The 23,059-nt window shown below is 43.7% G+C and overlaps 2 protein-coding genes across 8 annotated transcripts; one reads left to right on the top strand and one right to left on the bottom strand.

Annotated features, from left to right (window-relative positions):
* Positions 1-5,909: 5,909 nt before the first annotated feature.
* Positions 5,910-14,322, bottom strand: CYB561A3 (cytochrome b561 family member A3). 3 transcript variants are annotated; one of them, XM_028737348.2, is made up of 6 exons: positions 14,186-14,322; positions 10,634-10,840; positions 9,905-10,113; positions 8,614-8,768; positions 7,797-7,953; positions 5,910-6,276 (listed from the first exon to the last, which is right to left on the bottom strand). In XM_028737348.2, exons 1-6 carry the CDS (start codon positions 14,268-14,270, stop codon positions 6,253-6,255), a joined length of 837 nt encoding a protein of 278 aa, XP_028593181.2. In that variant the 5' UTR covers positions 14,271-14,322; the 3' UTR covers positions 5,910-6,252. The 3 variants fall into 3 exon arrangements, with proteins under 3 accessions (XP_028593181.2, XP_028593188.2, XP_028593198.2); XM_028737355.2 differs by lacking the exon at positions 14,186-14,322 and adding an exon at positions 13,697-14,122; XM_028737365.2 differs by lacking the exon at positions 14,186-14,322 and adding an exon at positions 13,072-13,209.
* Positions 14,323-14,453: 131 nt separating this feature from the next.
* On the top strand, positions 14,454-22,793 carry TMEM138 (transmembrane protein 138). 5 transcript variants are annotated; one of them, XM_028737281.2, is made up of 5 exons: positions 14,454-14,588; positions 16,449-16,699; positions 18,049-18,220; positions 21,801-21,876; positions 22,102-22,793. In XM_028737281.2, the coding sequence occupies exons 2-5, from the start codon at positions 16,572-16,574 to the stop codon at positions 22,212-22,214; spliced, it is 489 nt and encodes a 162-aa protein (XP_028593114.1). In that variant the 5' UTR covers positions 14,454-14,588; positions 16,449-16,571; the 3' UTR covers positions 22,215-22,793. The 5 variants fall into 5 exon arrangements, with proteins under 5 accessions (XP_028593114.1, XP_077788750.1, XP_077788749.1 ...); XM_077932624.1 differs by lacking the exon at positions 14,454-14,588 and adding an exon at positions 14,661-14,683; XM_077932623.1 differs by lacking the exon at positions 14,454-14,588 and adding an exon at positions 14,783-15,047.
* The last annotated feature ends 266 nt before the right edge of the window (positions 22,794-23,059 follow it).

The following is a 23,059-nucleotide window of genomic DNA, read 5'->3' as shown; positions in this document are numbered from 1 at the left end:
TCCTCAATAAACCAGGTTTGTACTAGTGGCAGTAACTAAGGAGAATGATATGTGCACACATATATACCCAAGTAGGAAAACAGACATATTCAGACCTTAGAAATATCGCATCTTTTCAAATGTTCATTCTTAGCTTGCTTAAATTGCTTCCATGTGTGCAACAGTCCTGATAAGTTTATACAGTGGTACCTCGGGTTACATACGCTTCAGGTTACATACTCCGCTAACCCAGAAATAGTGCTTCAGGTTCAGGGGCGCCGACTTATAAAAAATATTGGGGGGCCCATACCGACTTATAAAAAATATTGGGGGGGCCCAAGACCTCCAAACCGCTGCTGCTGGGGGAACGAAAGGGGCGAGCCCCGGGCTGCCCCGACCTTAAGTGAACCTGTGAGGGCCCGCCCTTTGCAGCAGCCGATTGGCTGCCGCCGTGGGCGGTGAATATTAAAGAGCTAGGGGGAATCCCCGCTTCTCGCGGGGCTGACGCCAGCCCCGCGAGATTGTTGATGGGTCGAGAGCCCGCAACCCCACCCCCTCTCTAGATCGGGAGTGGCTTTGTTTTAACTCATTACTGAATGTATTTTAAAAGGTAACTATCGTCAAACAAGGAAAATAAAAAATTTTGTGATTTTACAAAGCATAATATAACTAATAATTTTCTTAAATTATTGGGGGGACAGAGCCCCCCCAAACGAATTTTTGAGGGGGCTCAGGCCCCCTCAGGCCCCATGGAGTCGGCGCCTATGTTCAGGTTAAGAACTTTGCTTCAGGATGAGAACAGAAATCGTGGTCCGGCGGCACGGCAACAGTGGGAGGCCCCATTAGCTAAAGTGGTGCTTCAGGTTAAGAACAGTTTCAGGTTAAGAACGGACCTCCAGAACGAATTAAGTACTTAACCCGAGGCACCACTGTACTTCTGTTTCCTGTTGTATCTCAAAAGGGGGAACAGTGGCTTAATATCTATTTGACAAATACTGGAATAAAGCAACTCAGCCAATTTCTTCATAGAAAGCTTACCTGATATTGAATGGCTTGTCTAGGCAAGGAGAAATGGTATTAGAATTATACTTAGGAGCTAATCACTACATTTGCAAAGAACATTTGTCAAGAAGCAGATCACTGAATGGAACTTTCTAAACAGCATTAAGGCTTCAATCCTAACCCTGCTTACCTAAGAGTAATCCCTGTTCAGATCTATAGGATTTATTGGTCTGTAGACATGGTTAGGATTGCACTGCAAGACAATATACTGGTCTCAGGTTGCTTCCAAATCACCTTTTTATGGAGCATTCATCCACATCTTTCTGTACAAAGTTTGCAGGGAGGTTACATGATATCCACTGTTCCTGAGCATTTGTTTGCCAGGAGGTTGTACTATGTTGCTCAAGCAAGTGTTACGTTGTAGGACATTTCCTCCTTTTCTTGCCACAAAAATTCCAACTTGGGGGTGGAAGCGTGTTGATATATACAGCAATGTACAAAATATAGTAAACATTAAAAGTGAATTTGGTGCTCTCGCACAATCCCACCCACAAAATAGCAACACTGCTGAAGTGCTATTAGTACTTTTAAGGTAAAAATGCCAAAAAAAGTTTTAGACAAGAGACTGAGTACTCTGCTCTCCCCCCCCTTCTTTTTGTCTATGAATAGAAGAGAAGACTAGGCATGCCCCAACCCTTACCTAGCCAAGGTTGCCTCCAGACGACCTGCATATTGAACATTCAATTTCCTTGCACAATGCATCAAGCATGTGTTCATGTGTTATCCCACCCTTTCCAGTGATTTTCCCTATTACTTTCATTATCACAAAAGTATGATTGGGGGTGGAAAGGTTTGTGGTCATGCTGTATCAAATCAACTTTAATTGCACAAACCTAGTTTTCAATTCCCCCTGAAGATAGCAACAGCATTCTCTACTGTTTGCCATAAGGTTCATATATAGAGGCAGCATGTACAAAAGTTCTGAAACACATTTGAAACCAAGAGAAGAAGAAACCATTGCTTATTTTAGAAAGGTGGCAAGAATGAGACTTAGGAGGAGCTGTTGATGACTGAAAGAGTATTATGTATGTTTATGTATGGGTCTGGGGTGGTGGGGGGAATTATTTCACCAATCATTGTATATTAGACTGTGATGGCCTTTTACCAGTTCTAACAGACTGAAATCTACAAAAAAACAGCAGGCACCACATGCTAGGAATAACTAAGCCAGATACCAGTGCTCTGAATCAGGTGATATCAGTAAGTGTTATTCAAGTGCAAATTTAGCTTCATGCCAAGAAATAGTTCTCAGCCAGGAAGAGACCATTTCCCACTGCTTGTTTCGGTATGGGAGTCTTTATGTGGTTAACCGTGGAGAAAGCAATCTGTCTTTCATAAGCACCCTCAAACACTACTGACATTATAGTACATAGTTTATAGTTCCAAAAATGATAGATGAGGTGACTCAACAAAACAAGATGTATATCAGAGAGAGAAAAGTCACAAGTATCCTATAAATCAGGGGTCTGCAACCCGCGGCTCCGGAGCCGCATGTGGCTCTTTTACACCTTTGCCGCGGCTCCGGGGCAGATATTAGCGAGGGGAGGAGGCGCATTGTGCGCCCCAACACTCCCCACTGTGGCGTGCGCTGTACTGGCTGTGACATCGCATGGGGGCGGTGCGTGCATTAGTCACGCACCGTCCCGACGTCACCTTCCCGCCTTCTGTCAGATCGCGGCTCCGGAGATATATTTGTTTTAAATGTCGCAATGGTTTTGCGGCTCCCAGTTGTTTTTTTCCTTCGGAAACGGGTCCAAGTGGCTCTTTTTGTCTTAAAGGTTGCAGACCCCTGCTATAAATGCTTGGCCTTGAACTAGGAGAGCTAATCTCATACCTAGTTACTAGAATGGCAGGATCAAAATCTCTATATAAAAATTTACATAATGACTTGTCAGCTTATGTCAGGCTAGTTGAAGGTGAGCTGTTTAGTAAGAATGCTGGAAAACGGGATGTGGTAAAACATAGTTCTAGAATAATTCAAACATCGTCCTGAATATCACTTTCTAATTTGTACCTCTATATATTCCATGTTGCCATGGGGGGGGGAGTGGCTCCCCTCCCCAAAAGAAGGTTATGTTCATTTGTTACTGGAAAAATAAGCAGATCACTGATCAGAAGGTCGTCGGTTCGAATCCCCGCAATGGGGTGAGCTCCCATTGCTCGGTCCCTGCTCCTGCCAACCTAGCAGTTCGAAAGCATGAAGTACATGTAGATAAATAGGTACCGCTCTGATGGGAAGGTAAACGGCGTTTCCGTGCGCTGCTCTGGTGTGACAGAAGCGGCTTAGTCATGCTGGCCACATGACCCGGAAGCTGTACACCGGCTCCCTTGGCCAGTAAAGCGAGATGAGCACCACAACCCCAGAGTTGTCCGTGACTGGACCTAATGGTCAGGGATCCCTTTACCTTTACAGGAAGTATTTAGGAGGATATAATAAAAGCATAAACACGTGACATCTTGAAAAAGCGGTGTGCATTCTGCAGACTAGACAAGGCATCCCAATACATATTATACATTGGCTGCTACCAATGTAGAATCACCAAGAAGTAGCCCCATGTGAGAGCAAGGCCAAAGTGTCCCTCGCTTTGACTCTAATGACAGATGAACCAGATGTATTAAAGAACTCTTACTAGGTGGTAGCTGCAACAAAGTAAAGAAAAAAGAAAAAAGGAAGGCATAACACTTTGTGTAGCACCAGTGGAGGTATGAATCAGGGCACGGCCCACCAGTCCCAGTCTGCCCCCAGTCAGCCCCCAAATGCCTGCCATCCTACTTTAGCATCCAGTCCAGGGATTGGTCCTGGCTGCCTTAGTCTCAGTATTGCTTGTACAACTCAGCAGAGAGGAGGGTGGCTCTGGCTCTATCTTTAACTTTCTATCCTACCAGTCACCACGGCGTACCAGAGTCCTATGGTAGAAATATATATGCTGTTTATGTGTGTCTACCAACAAAATAAACTACAGAGCTAATCTGACAATGAGTGGAAAAAATGAATGGGGTTGATATAATGACTCCAACTAGAAAGATAACAATGGTACATTGAATGGCAATATTGTTGTTAGCTGTTCTGAGCCCAGCTTCGGCTGGGGAGGGCAGGATATAAATAAATAAAAATTATTATTATTGTCCTTGCTTATCGATCATGGCACACACTGACTGCTTCCCTATGAGGCTTTCAGTATATGTGTTCATTATGCCTTCTCTGAAGCTTTTAATGTGTATTTGGTATGCCTCCGCCATGCAGTGTTACAGGGCATCTGGATGTAAGCCAAGTATAATCCTCCCATTGCTTTCCCATTGCTTCTTCCACCTTTTTTCTTACTGTTAAAGAGGGAAAGAGCAGAAGTGCACAGCAATCTCCTTGCAGTTGTGCACAGGAAAAGTCACATCTGAACCACACTGGGAGTTGTTTTCCCTGAGGAAGGTAGCTGACATGTTGGAGATGACCGCTCCTTTCTCTAAGGCCTGCCATGTACTTCTGGTTTAAAAATCATTTCATGTCCTGCACCCCAACTCCTTTCTACCAGATTTCAGTCTTAATAAATTGTTCCCTAGAATGAGGTTCCCTACACACTTCAGTTAGCTATTTTATTGGTAAACTGCATTAAGATAAAGTAGTGCTAACTTCCAAGTACCAAGGTGTAGGTTTCAGCAGTAATCCTGCAAAGCCACAATCCTCCAGCCCCTGTGCTGCAGACACTATTAAAAACATTTAACAATTGTGCTGTGGTAAAATACTGCAACCAATAAGCAAGGGGACGGGGAATCGATTTAGCATGCTTTCTAGCTGGATTGTTGAACTGGCTACACTGGATTCTCCAATTAGATCTGGTTGTAAAATTGACTGAAGTAGAGATTAGTCATTCTCAAGTGAAATCCACGGGATTTAGAGCCTGATCTCTAATGATGTTTACTTGGAAGTTTACTTTTTTGCAATTGTGCTAATTGTGTAAACACATTCACACAGGAGGGCACACAAGGTAAAAGGTAAAGGTACCCCTGCCCGTACGGGCCAGTCTTGACAGACTCTGGGGTTGTGCGCCCATCTCACTCAAGAGGCCGGGGGCCAGCGCTGTCCGGAGACACTTCCGGGTCACGTGGCCAGCGTGACAAAGCTGCATCTGGCGAGCCAGCACAGCACACGGAACGCCGTTTACCTTCCCGCTGGTAAGCGGTCCCTATTTATCTACTTGCACCCGGGGGTGCTTTCGAACTGCTAGGTTGGCAGGCGCTGGGACCAAGCAGCGGGAGCGCACCCCACCGCGGGGATTCGAACCACCGACCTTTCGATCGGCAAGCCCTAGGCGCTGAGGCTTTTACCCACAGCGCCACGGGGGTTAAAATGGTGCTAAGAAGCACCCGCTTCAAAATGTGAGGAAAAAGGAGACGTGTGACAGCCAACCAACAGGTGAAGAAACAGAAGGATATAACCTTGTCCATGCAGTTATGTCATGCCCACCTTGTGGACAAAATATAATAAGATGCAGACACTGCATCAGAGCACCAGAGGCAGGTGGATAATCAGCTGCAATTCTGCTTATAACGGGAGAGTCATGACTGATAGCAGTAGGAGACCCTCATCTGGACACACTCATTGAAACTCCATCTCTTTAAGAAGATGGATGAGGAATGCTAAGGCCGCAGGCACCTTCAGAATTGTGCTGTTTTTCTGTTATTAAACAGAAAATACCTAACAAGAGTAGGTATTAAACAAATACCTAACAAGAGTCACAGGAAAACACAGGAGGACAATACATGGATGTCAGCACTGTATGGATGCCCCATTCAAAAGTGAATGCCTGAAGCATGACAATTCCACGCTGAACACCTAGTGTAGAAGCACCTGCAAATCCAACAGCAAAACAATAAGAAGGAATCATTTATTTCATCTGATAATTTAGGTTTCTAATAAGTCCATGAAGTACAAAAATCTGGGAACTTGTCATAATGGCACAATAGCAACTAAGAAATGAATTGTTCAGAGATACCTGGATTTCCAGCAGCTCAACAACTCAGCAAGAGGAAGCCGGGGGTGGGGTGGGGTGGGGTGGGGTGGGGGGAATTAATAAAGTACCCAGAAGGCCAGACAATTCAGTGCCACAATTAAAGTTTCAACTCTTGCACTGAAAACAGAAGCAAGAACGGCTGAAGATCTCAGTGGAGAACAGGCCACCACACAGGTCTGGATCACAATCCTTCCTGTTTGCTGCTTCATTTATCCTCCTGTAGCAAGGGCTGTAGAAAAAGAACAGAAGTAAATAATAAAGCTTGATTCCATAAGCTTTCTATCTCACTCTCAGATATTAAACTCTCTCAGAACATGTTGTCTATTGCTTATGATGTTCAGTCTAGGCCTCTTGCAGAGAAAATTCAGACCAGGTTTCTAGGATTTAGCTCCCATACTGTTGCTCCTTTTGCCAGGGATAAGTTCCACTACTATACACATGTGTCATTCTATGTCTGAGTTTTCAAAACAAATGTTCTGCAATATAAACCCATGGAGGCTATGGGGAAATAGGACAGAGAACTGTTGGAAGCCAGTCAGACTAATAATCCACAATAAATATGTCTTATCATTAACCAAAAATGAAATCTCAAAAACATGCCCCACTGTTCAGTTATTTCCTTCGTTAGGGTGGTATGCAATGAACATATTTGCGTGTGTGTGTGTGTGTGTGTGTGTGTAATAAAACCAAAAAACCCACAACCCCAAATCTAATGAAGTTTAACGTCTCCTGTCCATACTATCGGTCAGTTCTTGATGGGCTATACTCATACCATGTGTTATTGTCCCCCCTCTCCTCAATTATTACTTCCCCATTAGTACTTTATAGAACCCCTCCCTGACTTAAGGACACCTGCGGTCCATTATGAGCATTTGCACAGGTATTTGCTTACTTGTGTGCACAGCCATTAAAAGAAATATAGATACAAGTTTTCTGATATACCAGATTTACGGAAAACAGCAGATTTTTAAAAGAAAGAAAAAAAGCATATATGAGGTCATACTCAGCCCCACCAGAAGCCCATTGAGAACTGCCTTGTCATCAGAAGTAGAGGTGATGATGAAAACATGACACCCAGCAAAACATCATCACACACATACATATATGGATGTCACCCACATAATGTGCTTTAGTACATTCATATTTGGGTAGCATGTGGTTTTATGTTGGATTTTTTTCCCCTTACTGCATTATCTGTGTATCAAATAAATCTGAATTATTGGGAAGTGGTGCAAGTTTCTACTTGAAGGAGGATAAAATCATGTGGATGGCAGGGGAAAAAACATGTAAGCAAGGGATGCACCAAATCTACTTGGAACTCTTGTGTGTACACAGCGAAAATACACTGCTCTCATCCTAACAACAGTTGAACAAGAGTTTCATTTTCTGAAAAATTCTTCCCCCATCCCTCTGCTACTTTGTCCAAGCTAGTACACACTACCATTTAAACTCAACAGACATGAATTACAAGCCACAATACATTGGTGGGTTCGAGCCAGTATGGTGTAGTGACTAGAGTGCTGGACTAGGCCCAAGAAGATCCAGGTTCAAATCCCCTCTCAGCCATGTAGCTCAGTGGGTGACTTTGGCCAGTCCCTCTTAGCCTAACCTGCCTCACAGGGTTGTTGTTAGGATAAATTGTAGTGGGGGAGACAGAAAACCTTGTGTGATGCCTTGAAGGATAGGCAGGAAATAGTTGTAGTAAAATAAATCAATCTTAAAGGCTAATAATAATAATAATAATACCACCTCTTGGGTATCTTGCGAATTCACATCTGGACGCTTCCATACTGGCATGGCAAGCGCAAACAGCACCAGTAGCCCAAAGACCAGGATCAGCATCCCCAATATATTGGCAAACCATGCCTCTGCAGGAAGCTGAGCGTAGGGTGTGCTCGTGTTTGTTCTAAAAGTACAGACAAAAAGCAAAAATGCTTGATGAAAAGCCAATAGCACCACAAACACCTCCCCAGAGACCCATAAAGAAGGAAATATCTGGATAGTGCCAACAATCTATATTAAGCCACGTAATCTCTTTCACCATATGTAGCTTTGCTCCAACAGCCATTCTGCTGTCCCAGACACCCAAGTAATGCATTTGGGCTCGAGGCTGGAGCACATCTTATATTCAATGAAATGTGTACAATGACCTATTGAGCAGAACACTATCTTCACATTGCAAGCCTCCAGACACTAGCTCCACATTCCCATCTGCTTCTGCTACATGTGGTTTAACCGCATTCTCAGGTTCCCCATTGCCTTGTGGACACATTTCCCTTCTGTACTTCTAAAACAGGGATGGGGAACCAGTGGCCTTTCAAATGTTGCCGAACTATATGTTCCTTATTCCTGGTCTCAAAGCTATCATTGCTTTCAAACTTATAATGACTGCTATCGATCTGGACCAGGCTGAGCAGCTGCCTCTTCATCCTTCATTATTTGTACCCCAGAAGACTGCCAACTCTGTCCAGTGTAAATAACCAGCAACATATTCTCCATTGTCTTTTTAGCGCAGACTATTTCCTCCTCCCAGTATCAAGCAAGCCCTCTCTGTTTTGCTACTCACAGTTTGAAGAAAAGCTTCTCATTGATGCCCGAGATGCAGGCGGCCACAACTAAAGGGATGATGGCAGAGCCAAAGAAGACATGGATGGGCTTGTACAAGGCTCGGAACCAGGTGGGAGCCCAAGGCAGCAAGAAAGAAGCAAAGCCCATGGCCCACTGGATGGAAGAGATAAGAAATTGGGATATTTTCAGAAACCCATATTGGAGGCAGAGCTCAGTATGGTATCTGCACAGGGACTGAGCACAAGTAATGCAGAAACCAGATTTGCAGAAGTATTTGTTTTATTATATTCATGATCTAAAATCTCAAACTAGCTATGAGAGCTTGGGGGGGGGGGGAGACAGCCACCAGTGAACAATTTAGGTTAGTTTTTTTCAAATATCTACTGCGCTTTTACAGATAACATTTTAAATAAAACAAATAAAATGTTTGAAACAAACTTTTAATACCACATGTGCACATGGTGAAGGGGTTAAGGGGGGATTACTCAAGAGGGAGGAAACCTAATATTTATGAAAAGGGTGGCTACAACAAATTATTCACTCTCACAAAATACAAGAAGTGTCAGGCCGCAGGTTTAAGACAAAAGTATATCTTCTATGCAATGTCGGTGACAACCAGTGCTTTTTTTCTAAAAAAAATATGTTTAGGAGTACTCTCATTTTCCTATTCATATTGAAATACTGCCCCTCAATGAGGCCAAAATTAAATTCACAAAATGTTTAGGGGTATGCGTACACCTGTGTCCCCCAGAAAAAAGCACTGGTGACAGCCCACCAAAATACTTTGCTTTTAGAAGTATTACGATGAATTCAAGGAGGTTAGATCTACAAATGGCAGCTTTCTCAGTACTGGGATTCATGGGCTGAGATTGTGCTAGGAGGCAACCACCTTATTTAATTCCAAATATGTCTTTTGCACCTAGCTCTGGTTGGTTGCTCTTGGGATTCTTGTGGGAAAAAAAACCAAAGTAGATCCAACAAACCTGAAGTTTGTGTATCCCTTCTGAACACTAAAAGTGGTAGCTCCAGACAGGTTTCCCCCTGCTCCAACCCTACACAAAAGTGACTGGGACTGAACCAAGTACCCTCTGCATGAAAAACAGGGGTGGGGGATATTTGGCCATCAGATGTTGCAGCACAGCAACTCCCATTTGCCCTAGCAAGCATGGCCAATACTCAGGGATGATGAGAAGTGTAGTTCAGCAACATCTGGAGGGTGAATGTTCCTCACACTCGATGCAAAGTATGTGCTCTGCCACCAAGCTACAGCTTCTTAGGTTCTTACCCACCTGACAGGAGAAGAGCAGCACAGCAGCAAGCCCTAGCCAGCTGTGGAGGGAGTACATGTTGGCAATGCCCTGTTTGTTGTGATAGTCAAAGACGGCCACCAGTCCCAGGACAATTAGGATGAATGCTGCCAAGGTCAGTCCTGCATGCAGCAGCTTCCATGGCAGCTTGGGCCCTGACCAAGAGAGGGGCACGCGATACACTAGCACCGCTGGAGGAGAGAGAGGGGGAGAAGTCACTAGAGCCAAGATAGCTCAGGCACCCTCCCCACATCCCCCCCAAAATAGCCAAGTCACTGATTCCCAGGCTTGCTTGTTTTGTATACTGCCCTTCAGCCAATGATCTCAGGGTAGTTCACAGAATAAAAACACAAGATAAAAACACAAGATACATAATAAAATAACCCCCCGCCCTCACAAACACACTTAAAAGGATACAGTGGTATCTCAGGTTACAGATGCTTCAAGGTACAGACTCAGCTAACCCAGAAATAGTACCTCGGGTTAAGAACTTTGCTTCAGGATGAGAACAGAAATTGTGCGGTGGCAGCGGGAGGCCCCATTAGCTAAAGTGATACTTCAGGTTAAGAACAGTTTCTGGTTAAAAACGGACCTCCAGAACGAATTAAGTTCTTAACCCAAGATAACACTGTATAGGATGTTAATATCGGTTCTGTTACTGGGGCAGGAGGAGAGGAAATCAGAAAAGGATTGGATCCTCTTTTCACTTACCTGCACCAGTCAAGACCAACATGCCTGTCACCATGAAAACTGGATGCCAGTTAAACATCTGAGAAGAACCATCCCAGGCAAAGCCACCAAGCCAGTGTTGGGTCCAGTAGACTGTGAACACCACACACAAGATCCCCAGAATTCCCAGTAGGATTGAGAGCAGCAAGAATGAGACTCTGGGAATCATCCTGTTCACAGGGAGCACACCTGAGAAGGCAAGAGACCAGCTAGCTGTAAAAGCTATCCAACCATCTGCTGGTTCTGGCACCAGCAAGATTTTTGCCTCCTCTTTTTCTTTACTACCTAGTTCTGCTTTCCTCCCTTCAGCAGAGAACTGTTTTTCTGTCACACAGTTTTGTAACCCAAAATAGGGTGGAGTCTCAGACGCTGGGTCAGAGGAACTGATTTCAATAGTATGTCCACCACAGACCATGAAACATCAAAACTTCACAGCTAAGTGGAAGGTAGATCTGGAATTTCCCCAGGCTGGTTAAGGCAATTCACATTCTAACCACTATTCTCTCAAAAGTCAAGGTTGGCAGTTACCAGCAGCTTGTCCAATGGGATAACACACCTCACAGACTATATCCAACTGTGTCAGCAGGGGCTTCTACTGTCTGCAGCCCCTGTCCACTAAAAGAAGGAGGCTCAATTACTTCCTTCAGAAAGTAAATGGTACTACATACTTCCCAAAGCCAAGTTGCACAGAAACACCAAAGGAGTACACATGTTACTGAAGAGAAAGTTTCCAGAGAAACAAAACAGTCCCACAGTTGTTGATCAGGAACCAGAACCTACACTGAATTGATCATATGATCTGGCAGGATGCAACTCCAATTTAGTTAAATCTAGTTAGGCAGCAGAGACCATGTGTTATGTCCAATTCTGATATCCAAGGCTCTTCTGTGAACCAAGGCAAACTTTTGTGTAAGCAACACTGGCACTCATAAAGTGAAATTAGATTGGCTGCTACTGGATCCAACTTGATCTAACTCATAGCTGAGTTTCAGCCAAAAATAAAGGTCACTGCAGTCAATTGCATAAGAAAACAGATAGCCTCACATTAGATTTCAAATTTATTTACGAACTGTCCCCACAGTGAAAGGTGCAAACCACAGACTTTTTCTAGCAACCCAGCAGCCCTGCACAGATGCTGCACCTGCAACCACTGGGTCCTGGAGGGAGACAACGGTCACAAGATCATCCCAACTTCTGCTTTCAAGACAGAAGTGAGGAGCTTGCAGAGTGTGTGCATTAAAAGACTATGGCAATGACTGAACCTTTGTCTTCACAGTGCAAAGGTGGGCTGGAAGTTAAGTGAATGACAAACTAGGGTTGTTGTTTTTTTGTTGTTTTTTTTAAAGTCTCTTATCTAACTGCAGCCAGACTCTCAGCTTGGATGGCTGGCAATTTCTACTAGCATCTTCTCATGAACTGGAGAGCTCTACTGAAACTTTTGTGCCATTAACTCACCACGTACACCAAGTGGAAAATGTGTCTGATGCAAAAGTGAAAGCTGCTGAGCAGCTGTGTCCTGTGTGGTTTCTGTGGGGGCATAGCCCACAAAATATAGTTTAAAGTTGCCAGTTCAGTTTGGGGTCACACCCATACCATACATTTACATTCAAAGCTCATGGCTTCCTCCAAATAAGCTTGAGAATTGTAGTTTGCCTCTCACCGAGCTACAATTCACAGCACCCTTTACAAACTACAATTCCCACAATTATATGGGGGAGTTTTACAGTTCAGGAGGGCCCTGTTTCTACCATTGCTGCCACACTGGATTCAAACTGTCAGCCCACATTGTGCTGTGACTGCTTTTTCTCCAGAGACTCTGCTTCCCTCCCAAAATTATTTTCCCTCCTGCTTACATCAGTCCACTGCAACTGAAAAATGGCCATTTGTATTACTATCTACCTCTCTAGAAGGAGGAGGGGCTCACACCCCTCTGCTGTCCAGCACAGAGTAACTACTGTGTTTTTGTTTGTTACTATGGCATGCATTTTGGTGCTTTTATATTTTAAACCGCCCTATGATCCTTGGATGAAGGGCAGTATAGAATTGTTGTTGTTGTTAATGTTAATATTCCAGTGGTTCAGTGTTTGGCAGTTTTAACTCCCCAGTCCTTGATTAATTCTAACTTTTATTGGACCCAGGAATTTAGAGTGTCTCTCACCCCACAAATTCATAACAACACACACACACACACACACACACACACACAAAATAACCCCATCAATAGATTTAGAACAAAGTATTAAAACACCCTTAGGAAAGGAAGTGTAAACATCAAGGGTAAGTAGGTGTAAGATAAGAAAATACATAGAAACTACAGCCAACTTTGGAAATGTTTCATTCAAAATATGGTTTTGCTAACATGTTTTGACCCAGCTACCCGACTAGAATCATTTATCTTTATGATCAACCTTTTTACTTACAGTCTTATAGCTTTACTGCAACGTATAAGCGGGGTCAAAGAGAAGAGCAGAAAATGGCCACTGTAACAAGAACTAATAAACACTGATGCACTACCATGCCAAAGAGCCCCTTTTGAAAATCGCACCAGGTGGTTGCTGCTTTTGCTTTCCTTTGCTTCCAAAGAGAGGGAGGACTTTAAGCACTTGTGGGTCGATATTTAAATAAGAATAATTTCTGGCATCGACTGGTGAACAGACAACCGTGACAAACTACCCCGTCTTTTAGCCTTGAATTTCACCGTCTCTCGGTTTCATGAACATAACGGCAGCCAATGCAAAAAATGGATGGGAGAGAATGCTAAGCTGGCACTACTTATAGCTGGCAGTCTCTCGGGGTGACGCTGGCAGTGAAACGCGGTTGCCGACAACTTATCGCAAGGCGCAGAAGTGTGCAAACGTCAGTTCCATATTCAGGCTGCTCCCTCATGCGTGCTGAACAAGGAACCAACTCCAGCCTCATAAAGTTAACAATAAAGCACAAAGTCCCGTGACGTCCAGTGCTCTGCCTCAAGAAAGCTGCTGGCATAAAGCGATAAATTGGTTTGCTGCGGCAACAGCCTTCGTAAGCAACATACAGTACAGTTACCTTGCACAACTGGGGCACCTGCTGCTCTCCAGATACTGATAGACTACAACTCCCATCATCCAGGGCACCTCCCCCTTGTGGCTGAGGCAGATGGGAGCTGGAGTCCAGAAGCACCTGCAGGGCTGCAGGATCCCCGGTCGCATCTCTGTTCAACTAGCACACGAAGCATCTATTGGATCCAGGCTGTCGAGCGAAGCTGAACCCACAGCAGTTCCAGAGAGCAACTTGCAAGGAGTTTCAAGCACTGCAGGTTCTGCTGCCCAGTGCACACCCCCGACCGCGCCATTAAAGCACATATGAGGAGCAATAAGGAATTGACATTTGCTAGACAGCATAACGTATAAATGGGTAGCGGGATCGCCCCTTGCAGGGAAGCGCCGGGAACAGCCGCAAGAGGGATTGCGCACACACAAGGGTCAAGGTTTGCTTTCGCGACCCAGCTGCGTCCACGCACTCAAAGAACCGAGAAATACAAGCAACAGCTCACACCTCGCTTCCGTCTGAGTCGCGGGGAGCGCCGGGAAAAGTAGTTCCAAAGCTCCAGGTCCCCTTCAGCTCCATCGTCTCTGCTCATGATAGGAGGCACTTCAGACTAGTCTAGACGCAGTTTATGGCACTGCCCAGCCAACGCCAAGACGGGTTTCTGGGAAATGTAGTTTTCTCAGCAAGATCTGTACAGTACTGTACAGTATATTGCTGGGCATGAACACGGCGGGGAATCGAGCCGGGAAAGTTCTCATTTAATGAGCTTTACAAGCCTCTTCGTTTGCTTCTGCCTTTGCAATGTACCTAGGTGCACCCGTCATTAAAGTTTTCCCTTGCGTCAAAGAGATGAGGGACTTCCTGGATGCCTAAGTGCCCGGCAAATTGAGCTGGTATAGGTATATTGCCGGTATGTATACAGGTGTATTAATAGGAAACGCGTCACGTGACGAAGTTTTGACTGTCACACAGCAAGAGCTGAAGGAAAAGGAGGAGCTTTGTCAGGTTGGCAACCTTTTCTATAACTCCCTGTTCCACGCCAGTAAGTTATTATTGTAGACTGGCAGCGGCGTTAGGTGCCCCTTAATCTGCTGAAATCGCGCTGCAGGATTTCGCTCCTGTAGCTGTGATATCAAAACAAAAATATATCTCTGGTGGTCTGATTCCACTGGAACGAGTGTCTCCATTTTTAAAAATTGAGGCAGTAAGCACGGATTGATTTCATCAAATGGTGGAATGCCTTTCCAGCTGCTAGAAGCCCCAGTTTAGTGCGCTGAAGGAAACCGAAGGAAGGAAGAGAATTCTTTCTTTCGCACCGAAGTGGTAATAACCCACCAGAAAAGCTCAAAAGCCAGATCAGCGGCAAAGGGTAAATAAAGGCAAAAAAACAAAACAAACAAAACAAACAACAAAAAACAAAAAACAAAAAAAAAAAAACAAAAAAAAAAACCGCCCTCCGCGCCATGTATCATACAGAGAAAAAGAGCGCCAGCGGTCGTCGTCTGCACGCGGAATTTCAGCTGCTCATAGAAATCAAAGGAGAAATTGAAGATTTTACTTTAGCAATAGTTGGGAAGCAGGTGCCCACATAACGAGCAAAAAGTAGTAGCAAAGAGAGGAGTCTATAATTTTCTAACTCGGGGTCTTGAATCAGGTGAGAGGCGCGCGCACACCCCTGTAAACATTTGCGAGTGTAGCGCGGAGTCTGCGGAGTTTAGTGGACGAGGGTGGTATGAAGAGGCAAATGAACTAGACTGCTGTAACCTGGAAATGCAAACGTTCGTGCTACTTCTGACCTGCACCATTAATAGTGTCCTTGCAGGGCTGTTATAAACAGCTCTCCAAGCCAAAAACCCCGACACACAAATGGTGAAATGTCATCCGACTGTGCTGGGCCATGTTTTAAATGTTGTTGTTGTTGTTGTTTTTTAAACTAAGCATCAAAAAAAGTAGTCCCCTCTAAGCCGCTGTAGAATCACGGGTTTCTTCCAGATGCATTCACTTCCGCCCCATGGAAGACTTTATAAATGGCTTCCAGAGGCAGGGCGGAAGTTTCCTACCCGGGCAACGAGATTCTCCGTCCGCTCTGTCATTTACAACTCTGTGACCGTGACCGCAAGGGCGGCAGCTTCCGGCCAGGCTGCCTCCTACGCTCCCCTGAGTGGCTGCGCCGTCTCCATGGGAACGGGCAACTGCCGCGCCAGGTGAGGGCCGGGAGCAAAGAGCGAGCTGGAGCAGCGACGGGCCTATCTTTCGCGACCTGTCGTGCCCCGTTACTTAACACGGGAGCGTGAGGTCGAGGGCGCTTGGGAGCCCACAGAACGAGATCGCGTGTACCCGGATCGAAATTTTGATCACCAAGGAGATGAGGTCCGTGGCGCTTGATCCGTGTTGCCCAGGAAGAAAAGGCGCCTTTTCCAGCCCCTTGGAGGTGGCTGTGGCCAGTCAGCCCTCGCCACCCACCCTCGTGCTTTGCTTTCCCCTGTGTAGAAATAGGAGAAAAGCCGCGGAGGGGCAGCAAGAGTAAAGTTCTTAGATCACCGAAAAATGTTAAGAACAGTGTTAGGCAGTAGCAGTTAACGGTGCAACCAGTCTTACTTCAACAAAGGGATTCTTATTCATTGTTTGTATTTCTGACTGGTTTATCTTTGCTCTCTAGTGATAGATTGTGTGTGGTGTGCTCCAGATTTGTGATGCCCCCCTCCCCCCTATTATTGCAAGTGTTGCTCACCTTATTCTCCCTCTTTCCCCCCACCTGGTGTTTCTGCAGGTTTCAGGTCTCTGCCCAAAGGGAGCTATGAGTGATTGCGCTGGAGGAAAAAGTTTGTATCCCTCTGTTGTGTGAGCATGAGGTGTCCCTCTCATCTGGGATGCAGACACTGAGGCAAGGAAGATGCTCCAAACCAGCAACTATAGCCTGGTGCTTTCCTTGCAGTTCCTACTGCTGTTCTATGACCTCTTTGTCAACTCCTTCTCGGAGCTGCTGCGCATGGCGCCCGTCATCCAGCTTGTGCTTTTCATGTGAGTATGGCACAACAGTGGGTGCTTGTCACTGTCTGGGTTTTTTTAAAGGGCTTGTATACATTTGTCTCTGAAAAGATGCTCAACAGTGCCATGAGCTCTTAAATAAGCTGTAGGGATCAAAAACGTGGTTACTCTTCAGGTCCTTGGATAGAACTGTAGACTAGTGCTTGAATAAGTGATTTGGAATGGAGAAGAGATGGTTAGTATGTCTACTCAGGAGCAACAGTGCAATCTTATATATTATGTTGACTCTGAAGGAAGTCCCATTGTTTTCAGTCATGCTTACTGTTGTGTAAGTGTGCATAGGATTGCAGCTTAAGCTTTTATGTATACAAGAGGACTTGATCCATAGTAAATGTGCTTAGGATTACAGAGAATTTGCCACATTGAACACAGTGGAACTTTTTTGAGTAAACATGCACAGGAATGCACTTTCTGTTTGTTTCTTGGGACACTCTCATTTAGGAAAATGGGAAGAAGAGAGTGCCAGAGAAGAGATGAATGGAGGAATGAAGTAGAATAAAAGATACCAAGAAAATTATTATTCTTTCCCTACTCCTGAAACATCGGCAGTTAGTAGGCTGTATTGTGTTGAATGATATTTTTAAAGGGGTGTTGCTATTATAATCCATTCATTCTATCTTTTCTCTGTGGGTATTAGCAGCTGTTAGCTCAATTGCCATTACATAAAGTTCTACACTCAGATTATGAAAATGAGTGATAAGCAGGGGGAAATAGAGATAGCTGCAGCAGGTATTATTTCCATTGTAATCTTCTAGAAAGGGTTTCGGGGTTCCCTTTCCTCTGTAATTAGTGGACTAATGTCTCACTTGGCAGCATGGACAGTGAAAACTTCTGCAGCTATGTTAATCTGCTTTTTGTTCTCCAACTACTAGGCTTTAGCCACAATTGTGGGGAGCCTGTGGCCCTCCAAACGTTGCTGGACCACAACTCCCATTATCTCTGACCATGGGTGGTGGTGGGGAGCTGGTGTCCAGTAGTATTTGGAGAGCCACAAGCAGGGGCATACCTAGGAGTTGGTTAGGTGAGCCCCTGCCAAGGGTGCAGGCCTGGAGAGTGTGCACAAAAATTGTGCCTCTCCACTCTGGCTTGGAGTGGCTAGGGACTTGCTTGCCTGTTCGTGTGCTCCTTGGGCTGCTCCTCCAATACTATGGGTGGCTGGGCAAAGCATGCAGGCTCCTGTGGGTGCTTCGGTGGAGAAATGCAGTTGTGCAAGGGACCAGGGTGTGTGTGTGATGCCAAGGATGCAAGGGAACCTAGGTACACCTCTGTGTATAAGGTATCTATCAATCTCTGTCTCATTAAAATGTTTGCCTGTCTTACAGCATTCAGGATATTGCCATCCTCTTCAATGTCATCATCATCTTCCTCATGTTCTTCAATACCTTCGTCTTCCAGGCTGGCCTGGTTAATCTTCTGTTCCAGAAATTTAAAGGGACCATTGTCTTGTCAGCAACGTACCTTGCTTTGAGCATATCCTTCCACATCTGGGTCATGGTAAGGCAGGAGAGGATTGTTTATACTGGTTATCAAGGAAGCCCAGATTCTGAATACAGGAGTAATTGTGCAAGCAAAGAAAACACACGTTGAAACAAACTTTATTTTGTGCTCCCCCCAGGTTTAGCACTGTGTAGTGCTAAATGGAAGAAATGTTGTGCAAGAGCAGGGATGAATAGAAGAAACTAACAGGTTAGGTTAGGACAGGTAGCTGTGGAAGAGTAGAAGTGCTCTCTATTGAACCCTAGGAATCCCTTGCAAACACCACCTGTGGATTTCCAAATTTGTTTCAACACTCATTATATTTTTAAAGCAGCTCAGGTTTTTGTACCAACTTCTGTGTGATAAATAATGTGTGCAGAATTTGTAGAACAGTAGCTGTCTCATTGAATTGGTTGAGGAGTTTCCAGGAATAAAGACCTGGGAAGGAGTTGGATTAGATAAACCAAATAGTATTTAAGACATTTAAAAGCTCATCTGATGAAACAGGATAAACTGGAAGGGGTCCTAGCTGTTGCAACTGTTATAATGCAATATATTATTGTGGCTTGGCATGTTAATTCACCTTCCAACCTTTCAGAATCTTGTCAGTATAAAGCTAGAATTTCCTATTGATAGGGTTAGCTGGATACAGGAGGCCTTACAGTCTTCTTGACCAGTGTTTTTCCCTCCCGTTGGGCAGTTTTTCTCAGCTGTCCTTCGTTCTTCACCATCACACCCTGGACTTCTTGCATACATACCAATCACTTCTTTTTCTAAGATCTTTTTGAACAAGCATACTTTTCTTTTGCTCTTGATGAGCATATTTTACAGTGTGCTCCATTATTCTTGTTTTCTTCGGACATCTTGTTACACTGACTTCTGCTCACATTAATTTATTCTTTTTAGATATCTGTGTCTGAGATCCATGAAAAATGATTGGCCTTTCAATAATTGCCTAAGCTGTCATTTAAGTGGTCTATTGTACGTTTTGTTAATACTTGTATTCATGAGATAGCAAATCACACAAAGCACCCTAAGTTAATGTATTGCATCCTCCATCACAGTAGGTTATGGTCTTTACTGAGGGCTAGCTTGTTGTGTACATGTGATTATGTGTAAGTTGAGTGGTTATTAACATTTGTTTGACTTGGTTTACTGGCACTTTTTATGATTTGGAAGTTGTGTAGGCAACAGCTCCTCCTTCAGATTCCCCCCACTGCCCAATTTCCTGGTTTCTCTTGTTGCTTCATGCTGCCTTCACATCTTTTCAATGTAATGTATAGACTTTGTATTCCTTTACACTGCCCAATATGCTTGTAGCAGAATCCCTTCTTAATCTTTTAACTCTTTCTTATTTTAAGAAGCAAAAACAATCCCAACAATAAGGAAGGCTGATGTCATTTTCAAAAGAACCAACAAGAAAATTTATATTTAGATTCTTATAACAGGCTTCCAAACTTTATCTGCAGTTTTGTCATGACTACATGACTACCCATGCTGATTTGCAGCTGCAGCTATGGACACAAATGAAGTATTGGAATGTGACTCACTAATTTGCTCAGTACTGGCATTAGTGTAGTCCTAGTGAAGTCTGGTTGAAATGTTATATGCTTACTACTATTTTGTAATATTGTATAAAGGTGGCCTCTCTTAATTTATTGATCATTGGCTGTATAAGTAAGTTTCTTGGCTGCAGCATTGTTCACAGCCCATTATTCCATTGAATCTTGCTATGCTATTAGTTGATTGGTGTGAGCCCATTGGATCATTGAAATCTCATAGAATGAGCAATATATTCTTTGTTCTGGCTCTATTTGCTCAGTTCTGTAGTTACCTCCTAGGTTTGTCTTGTCCTTCTAGGCAGTGTGCCTGGGCATTTGTCCTATATCACATATCTTGAGCTTTAATAACTGTTATATCATTCAACTTTTTTCCTGGACAGATTTGTGAAGTTTAACAGAGGTCATTGTAATTTGGGTAATTAAAGGGAAAGAGGACAAAAGCATTTGGGACAAAAGATTTGTAGGTTTCCAGGGTATTTGGAAGTGTCAGGAAGCTGTGCAGAAGTTGTCTTGGAACAGTGGCCAGGAAGTATATTTGGTCTCTGAGCTTTTAGTTGATCAAACTGTATTTTCTGTTTGACACCCTGATCCATTGTAAGCACTCAGCATTTTTGCTGTTGTCACAATAGGCAGTGATCTGTGTGATTTACTTTTCAAATATCAACAGATGTTGTGATTTAAAAACTAGGTCCTTATTCCTGGTTCTTCGTGTGTCTTGCTATCCAGCTGCCTAACTGGAGGATACATATTTCAATTCAGTCCAAGTTTTGTTCAGTGGAGCAAACAGCTACAATGAACAGGTGTCACTGACATGCATTGACTTACCATTGATGATGGGCTATATTGCCAAAGAGTCATAAAAGTTTGTGGTACAGTACCCTTGGTTTCTTGGAACAGAATGTTTAAATTCCAAAGCAGTGCTTGCATTGATATGAATCCACTGCATTGAAGGTAAAAACCTTCTCATATCTACAGCCTCAATAGTCTAGTACCACCCTATAGATTTTTTTGGCTCTCTTTAGATGAGTGAGGGCTTTACGGAGGCTAACAATAGATTTATTTCAATCTCACCTCATTTCCAGTGTGCCTATTTTCCTTTTCATTCCCCATCTCTTTTTTTACTCTTTTAAGATTGCATGCCATTATTTGTAAATGGTAAACCTGCCTAGAATACACTGGACAAAATGGTACATATTGTAGTTAAGTCCCAGTATCTTGTCATCTGATATTTAGGGAATTAATATCTCATCTTTGAAGTTAGATGAAGCAATCTAGCTTGAAAGTTGGGTACTACTGCTTTCCTAAACCTTGCTTGGTGAGGCAGGAGGATTTAAGAGGATTTTCTGTGATCAGTTGTTGAGAGCTAGAATAGGTCTGGTTGTTCTGTATAAATCTGCTGATCCGATTAACCTTTCTTTGCTCCCTGAGCTGCTCCGAGTGCTGGCATCCATTCCATGTGGTGTCTGGTTGCTTAACTGTTAAGAAAGACTTGGAATAGCCTATTACGACTGGGAACATGAGTTTTGGAAACTCTCTAGTAGTGGAACTAACATCATTACTCTTTTTTTCCAACAAGCTCAACAAATATTGTGTCTAATTTTAATGTGGGTCAACTTTTGGTTTTTATTTTATCTGTGAAAATATTTTTATAGATACAGTTGCATAAGTCCTGGTTTAATATACTTGGAAAAAATGTGGAAGCTTCCTTGAGTGGGATGTAGGAAGGGGACACACCAATCAATGGGATACCACAGGCGTTCTTTGTTGTCCTGGATTGTTGCATGGTTTCTAGAATGTTTATTTGAGATTGTAATAATCTCTGAACTTTCAAGAGAAGGAGTTAGGAATGTTGCTGCTTCCCCAATATATAAATAATTATTGGGAGTAGGAAAATGGGAGCCATGTTTCTGAAGGAATTTGGTAGAAAGATGGGGCACTGAAGAAAGTCTGAAAGGATGGTTGGTATTGTTTTGTGTTGTTCTGGGAGGAACAGTCTATTTCCTGCCTTTAATATTTCATACATTTCTTTCCCACAGAACCTCCGCTGGAAAAATTCCAACTATTTTGTGTGGACAGATGGGCTGCAGACTCTTTTTGTTTTCCAGAGAATGGGTACGAGGCTGTTTCATTTCTCCCCTGTGTTATGACTTCTGAGCAAAGCTTAAAAATTTATCAATGAGGCTGGTTCCATCTGTGCTTCCCCACAGAAAGTAGATGGGACAGGGAGCAGGGGGAGTGTAGCTGGGGGGATAATGGTGAAGTTGAATGTAAGAAAACTAGTAAAGTTGATACAGTGTTGACCTTGCTGGCTTGTGACTTATTTCTGATTGGTTGCAGTGGCTGTGCTGTACTACTACTTCTATAAGAGGACGGCTGTGCACTTGGGAGATCCCCGTTTCTACCAGGACTCTCTTTGGCTACGGAAAGAGTTTGCACAAGCACACAGTTGACAGCTGCTTCTGGATCATTTGGAGCTTGCTAGAATGTCCACAGAGATTTTACCAATATCTTGCAGCAAGTTCCCCTCCTCCCACTACAATTTGTCTCCTACAGTCAAGTTCTAAATCTCATGTGGTCAAATGACTTAATCCCTTTCCTACATTCGTGCACATTAGGCTACTCATCAATGGAACTGCTCTTTTGTGGATACCCTGCTTGCTACTATATGCTTCTCAGTCTCCAAGCACTCCACAATCCTCCTTTCAGTTCAGCAAACTGCACTCTGGATTTGGCTGCAGCCTTACTGAGGAACGATTTGAAGTGCCAAACAGATTTGGCTGACAACTCCCACTGAGTAGCAATGCTGCATTTTCCTCCTTGAGAATATTTTCTTGCCCTAAGCTCCCCTGTGACAGAAAAGGATTCCTGCCTTCACTAGTACCTCTGACAGTGTGACAAGGCATAAAGACTATGGTTTGGCTTTGCAGTATTCAGCCTGAGCAAATGTACTCTCATTGACTTGTTAGATTCCCCTTTTGTACTTGCATTTTTATAAATGGCGAGAAAATAAATCGGCTCTTTTTCAGAAACCATAGTGTGGTGATCTTGCTTTCTTGTTTTTCCTCTAATGTGTGGTAATAAAAGGGTGTTCTTTCCATTCCAAGGCTTGATTTGTTACCACCAGTTCTCTGTGTTGTGCTGTTGATACTAAAAATAAACCATATAATTTAGCAACATTCCAATACAGGAAACGAATGTTTTCGTTATGCCTGGCATGTGTGTGGTTTAGGGTAAGATAATGAAATTCACAGAAAAAATAAACTGGGAGGGGGAATAGAAGCTTGTTCCTAAAGTG

The sequence above is a fragment of the Podarcis muralis genome, chromosome 1 (assembly GCF_964188315.1).
Source record: "Podarcis muralis chromosome 1, rPodMur119.hap1.1, whole genome shotgun sequence".
Taxonomy (NCBI): Eukaryota; Metazoa; Chordata; class Lepidosauria; order Squamata; family Lacertidae; genus Podarcis; species Podarcis muralis.
This window is presented reverse-complemented; position numbering and strand designations above follow the sequence as displayed.

What these genes read in the sequence shown, in the direction of transcription:
- TMEM138 (XM_028737281.2), top strand. Translation starts at nt 16,572, where the DNA reads ATGCTCCAAACCAGCAACTATAGCCTGGTGCTTTCCTTGCAGTTCCTA. An exon ending in ATCCAGCTTGTGCTTTTCAT is followed by an intron (nt 16,700 to 18,048) that starts GTGAGTATGGCA and finishes CCTGTCTTACAG; the next exon opens with CATTCAGGATATTGCCATCC. An exon ending in TTTTGTTTTCCAGAGAATGG is followed by an intron (nt 21,877 to 22,101) that starts GTACGAGGCTGT and finishes GATTGGTTGCAG; the next exon opens with TGGCTGTGCTGTACTACTAC.
- CYB561A3 (XM_028737348.2), bottom strand. Translation starts at nt 14,270, where the DNA reads ATGAGCAGAGACGATGGAGCTGAAGGGGACCTGGAGCTTTGGAACTAC. An exon ending in GTTGGTCTTGACTGGTGCAG is followed by an intron (nt 10,114 to 10,633) that starts GTAAGTGAAAAG and finishes TCTCTCCTCCAG; the next exon opens with CGGTGCTAGTGTATCGCGTG. An exon ending in TGCTGCTCTTCTCCTGTCAG is followed by an intron (nt 8,769 to 9,904) that starts GTGGGTAAGAAC and finishes TCTTCCATCCAG; the next exon opens with TGGGCCATGGGCTTTGCTTC.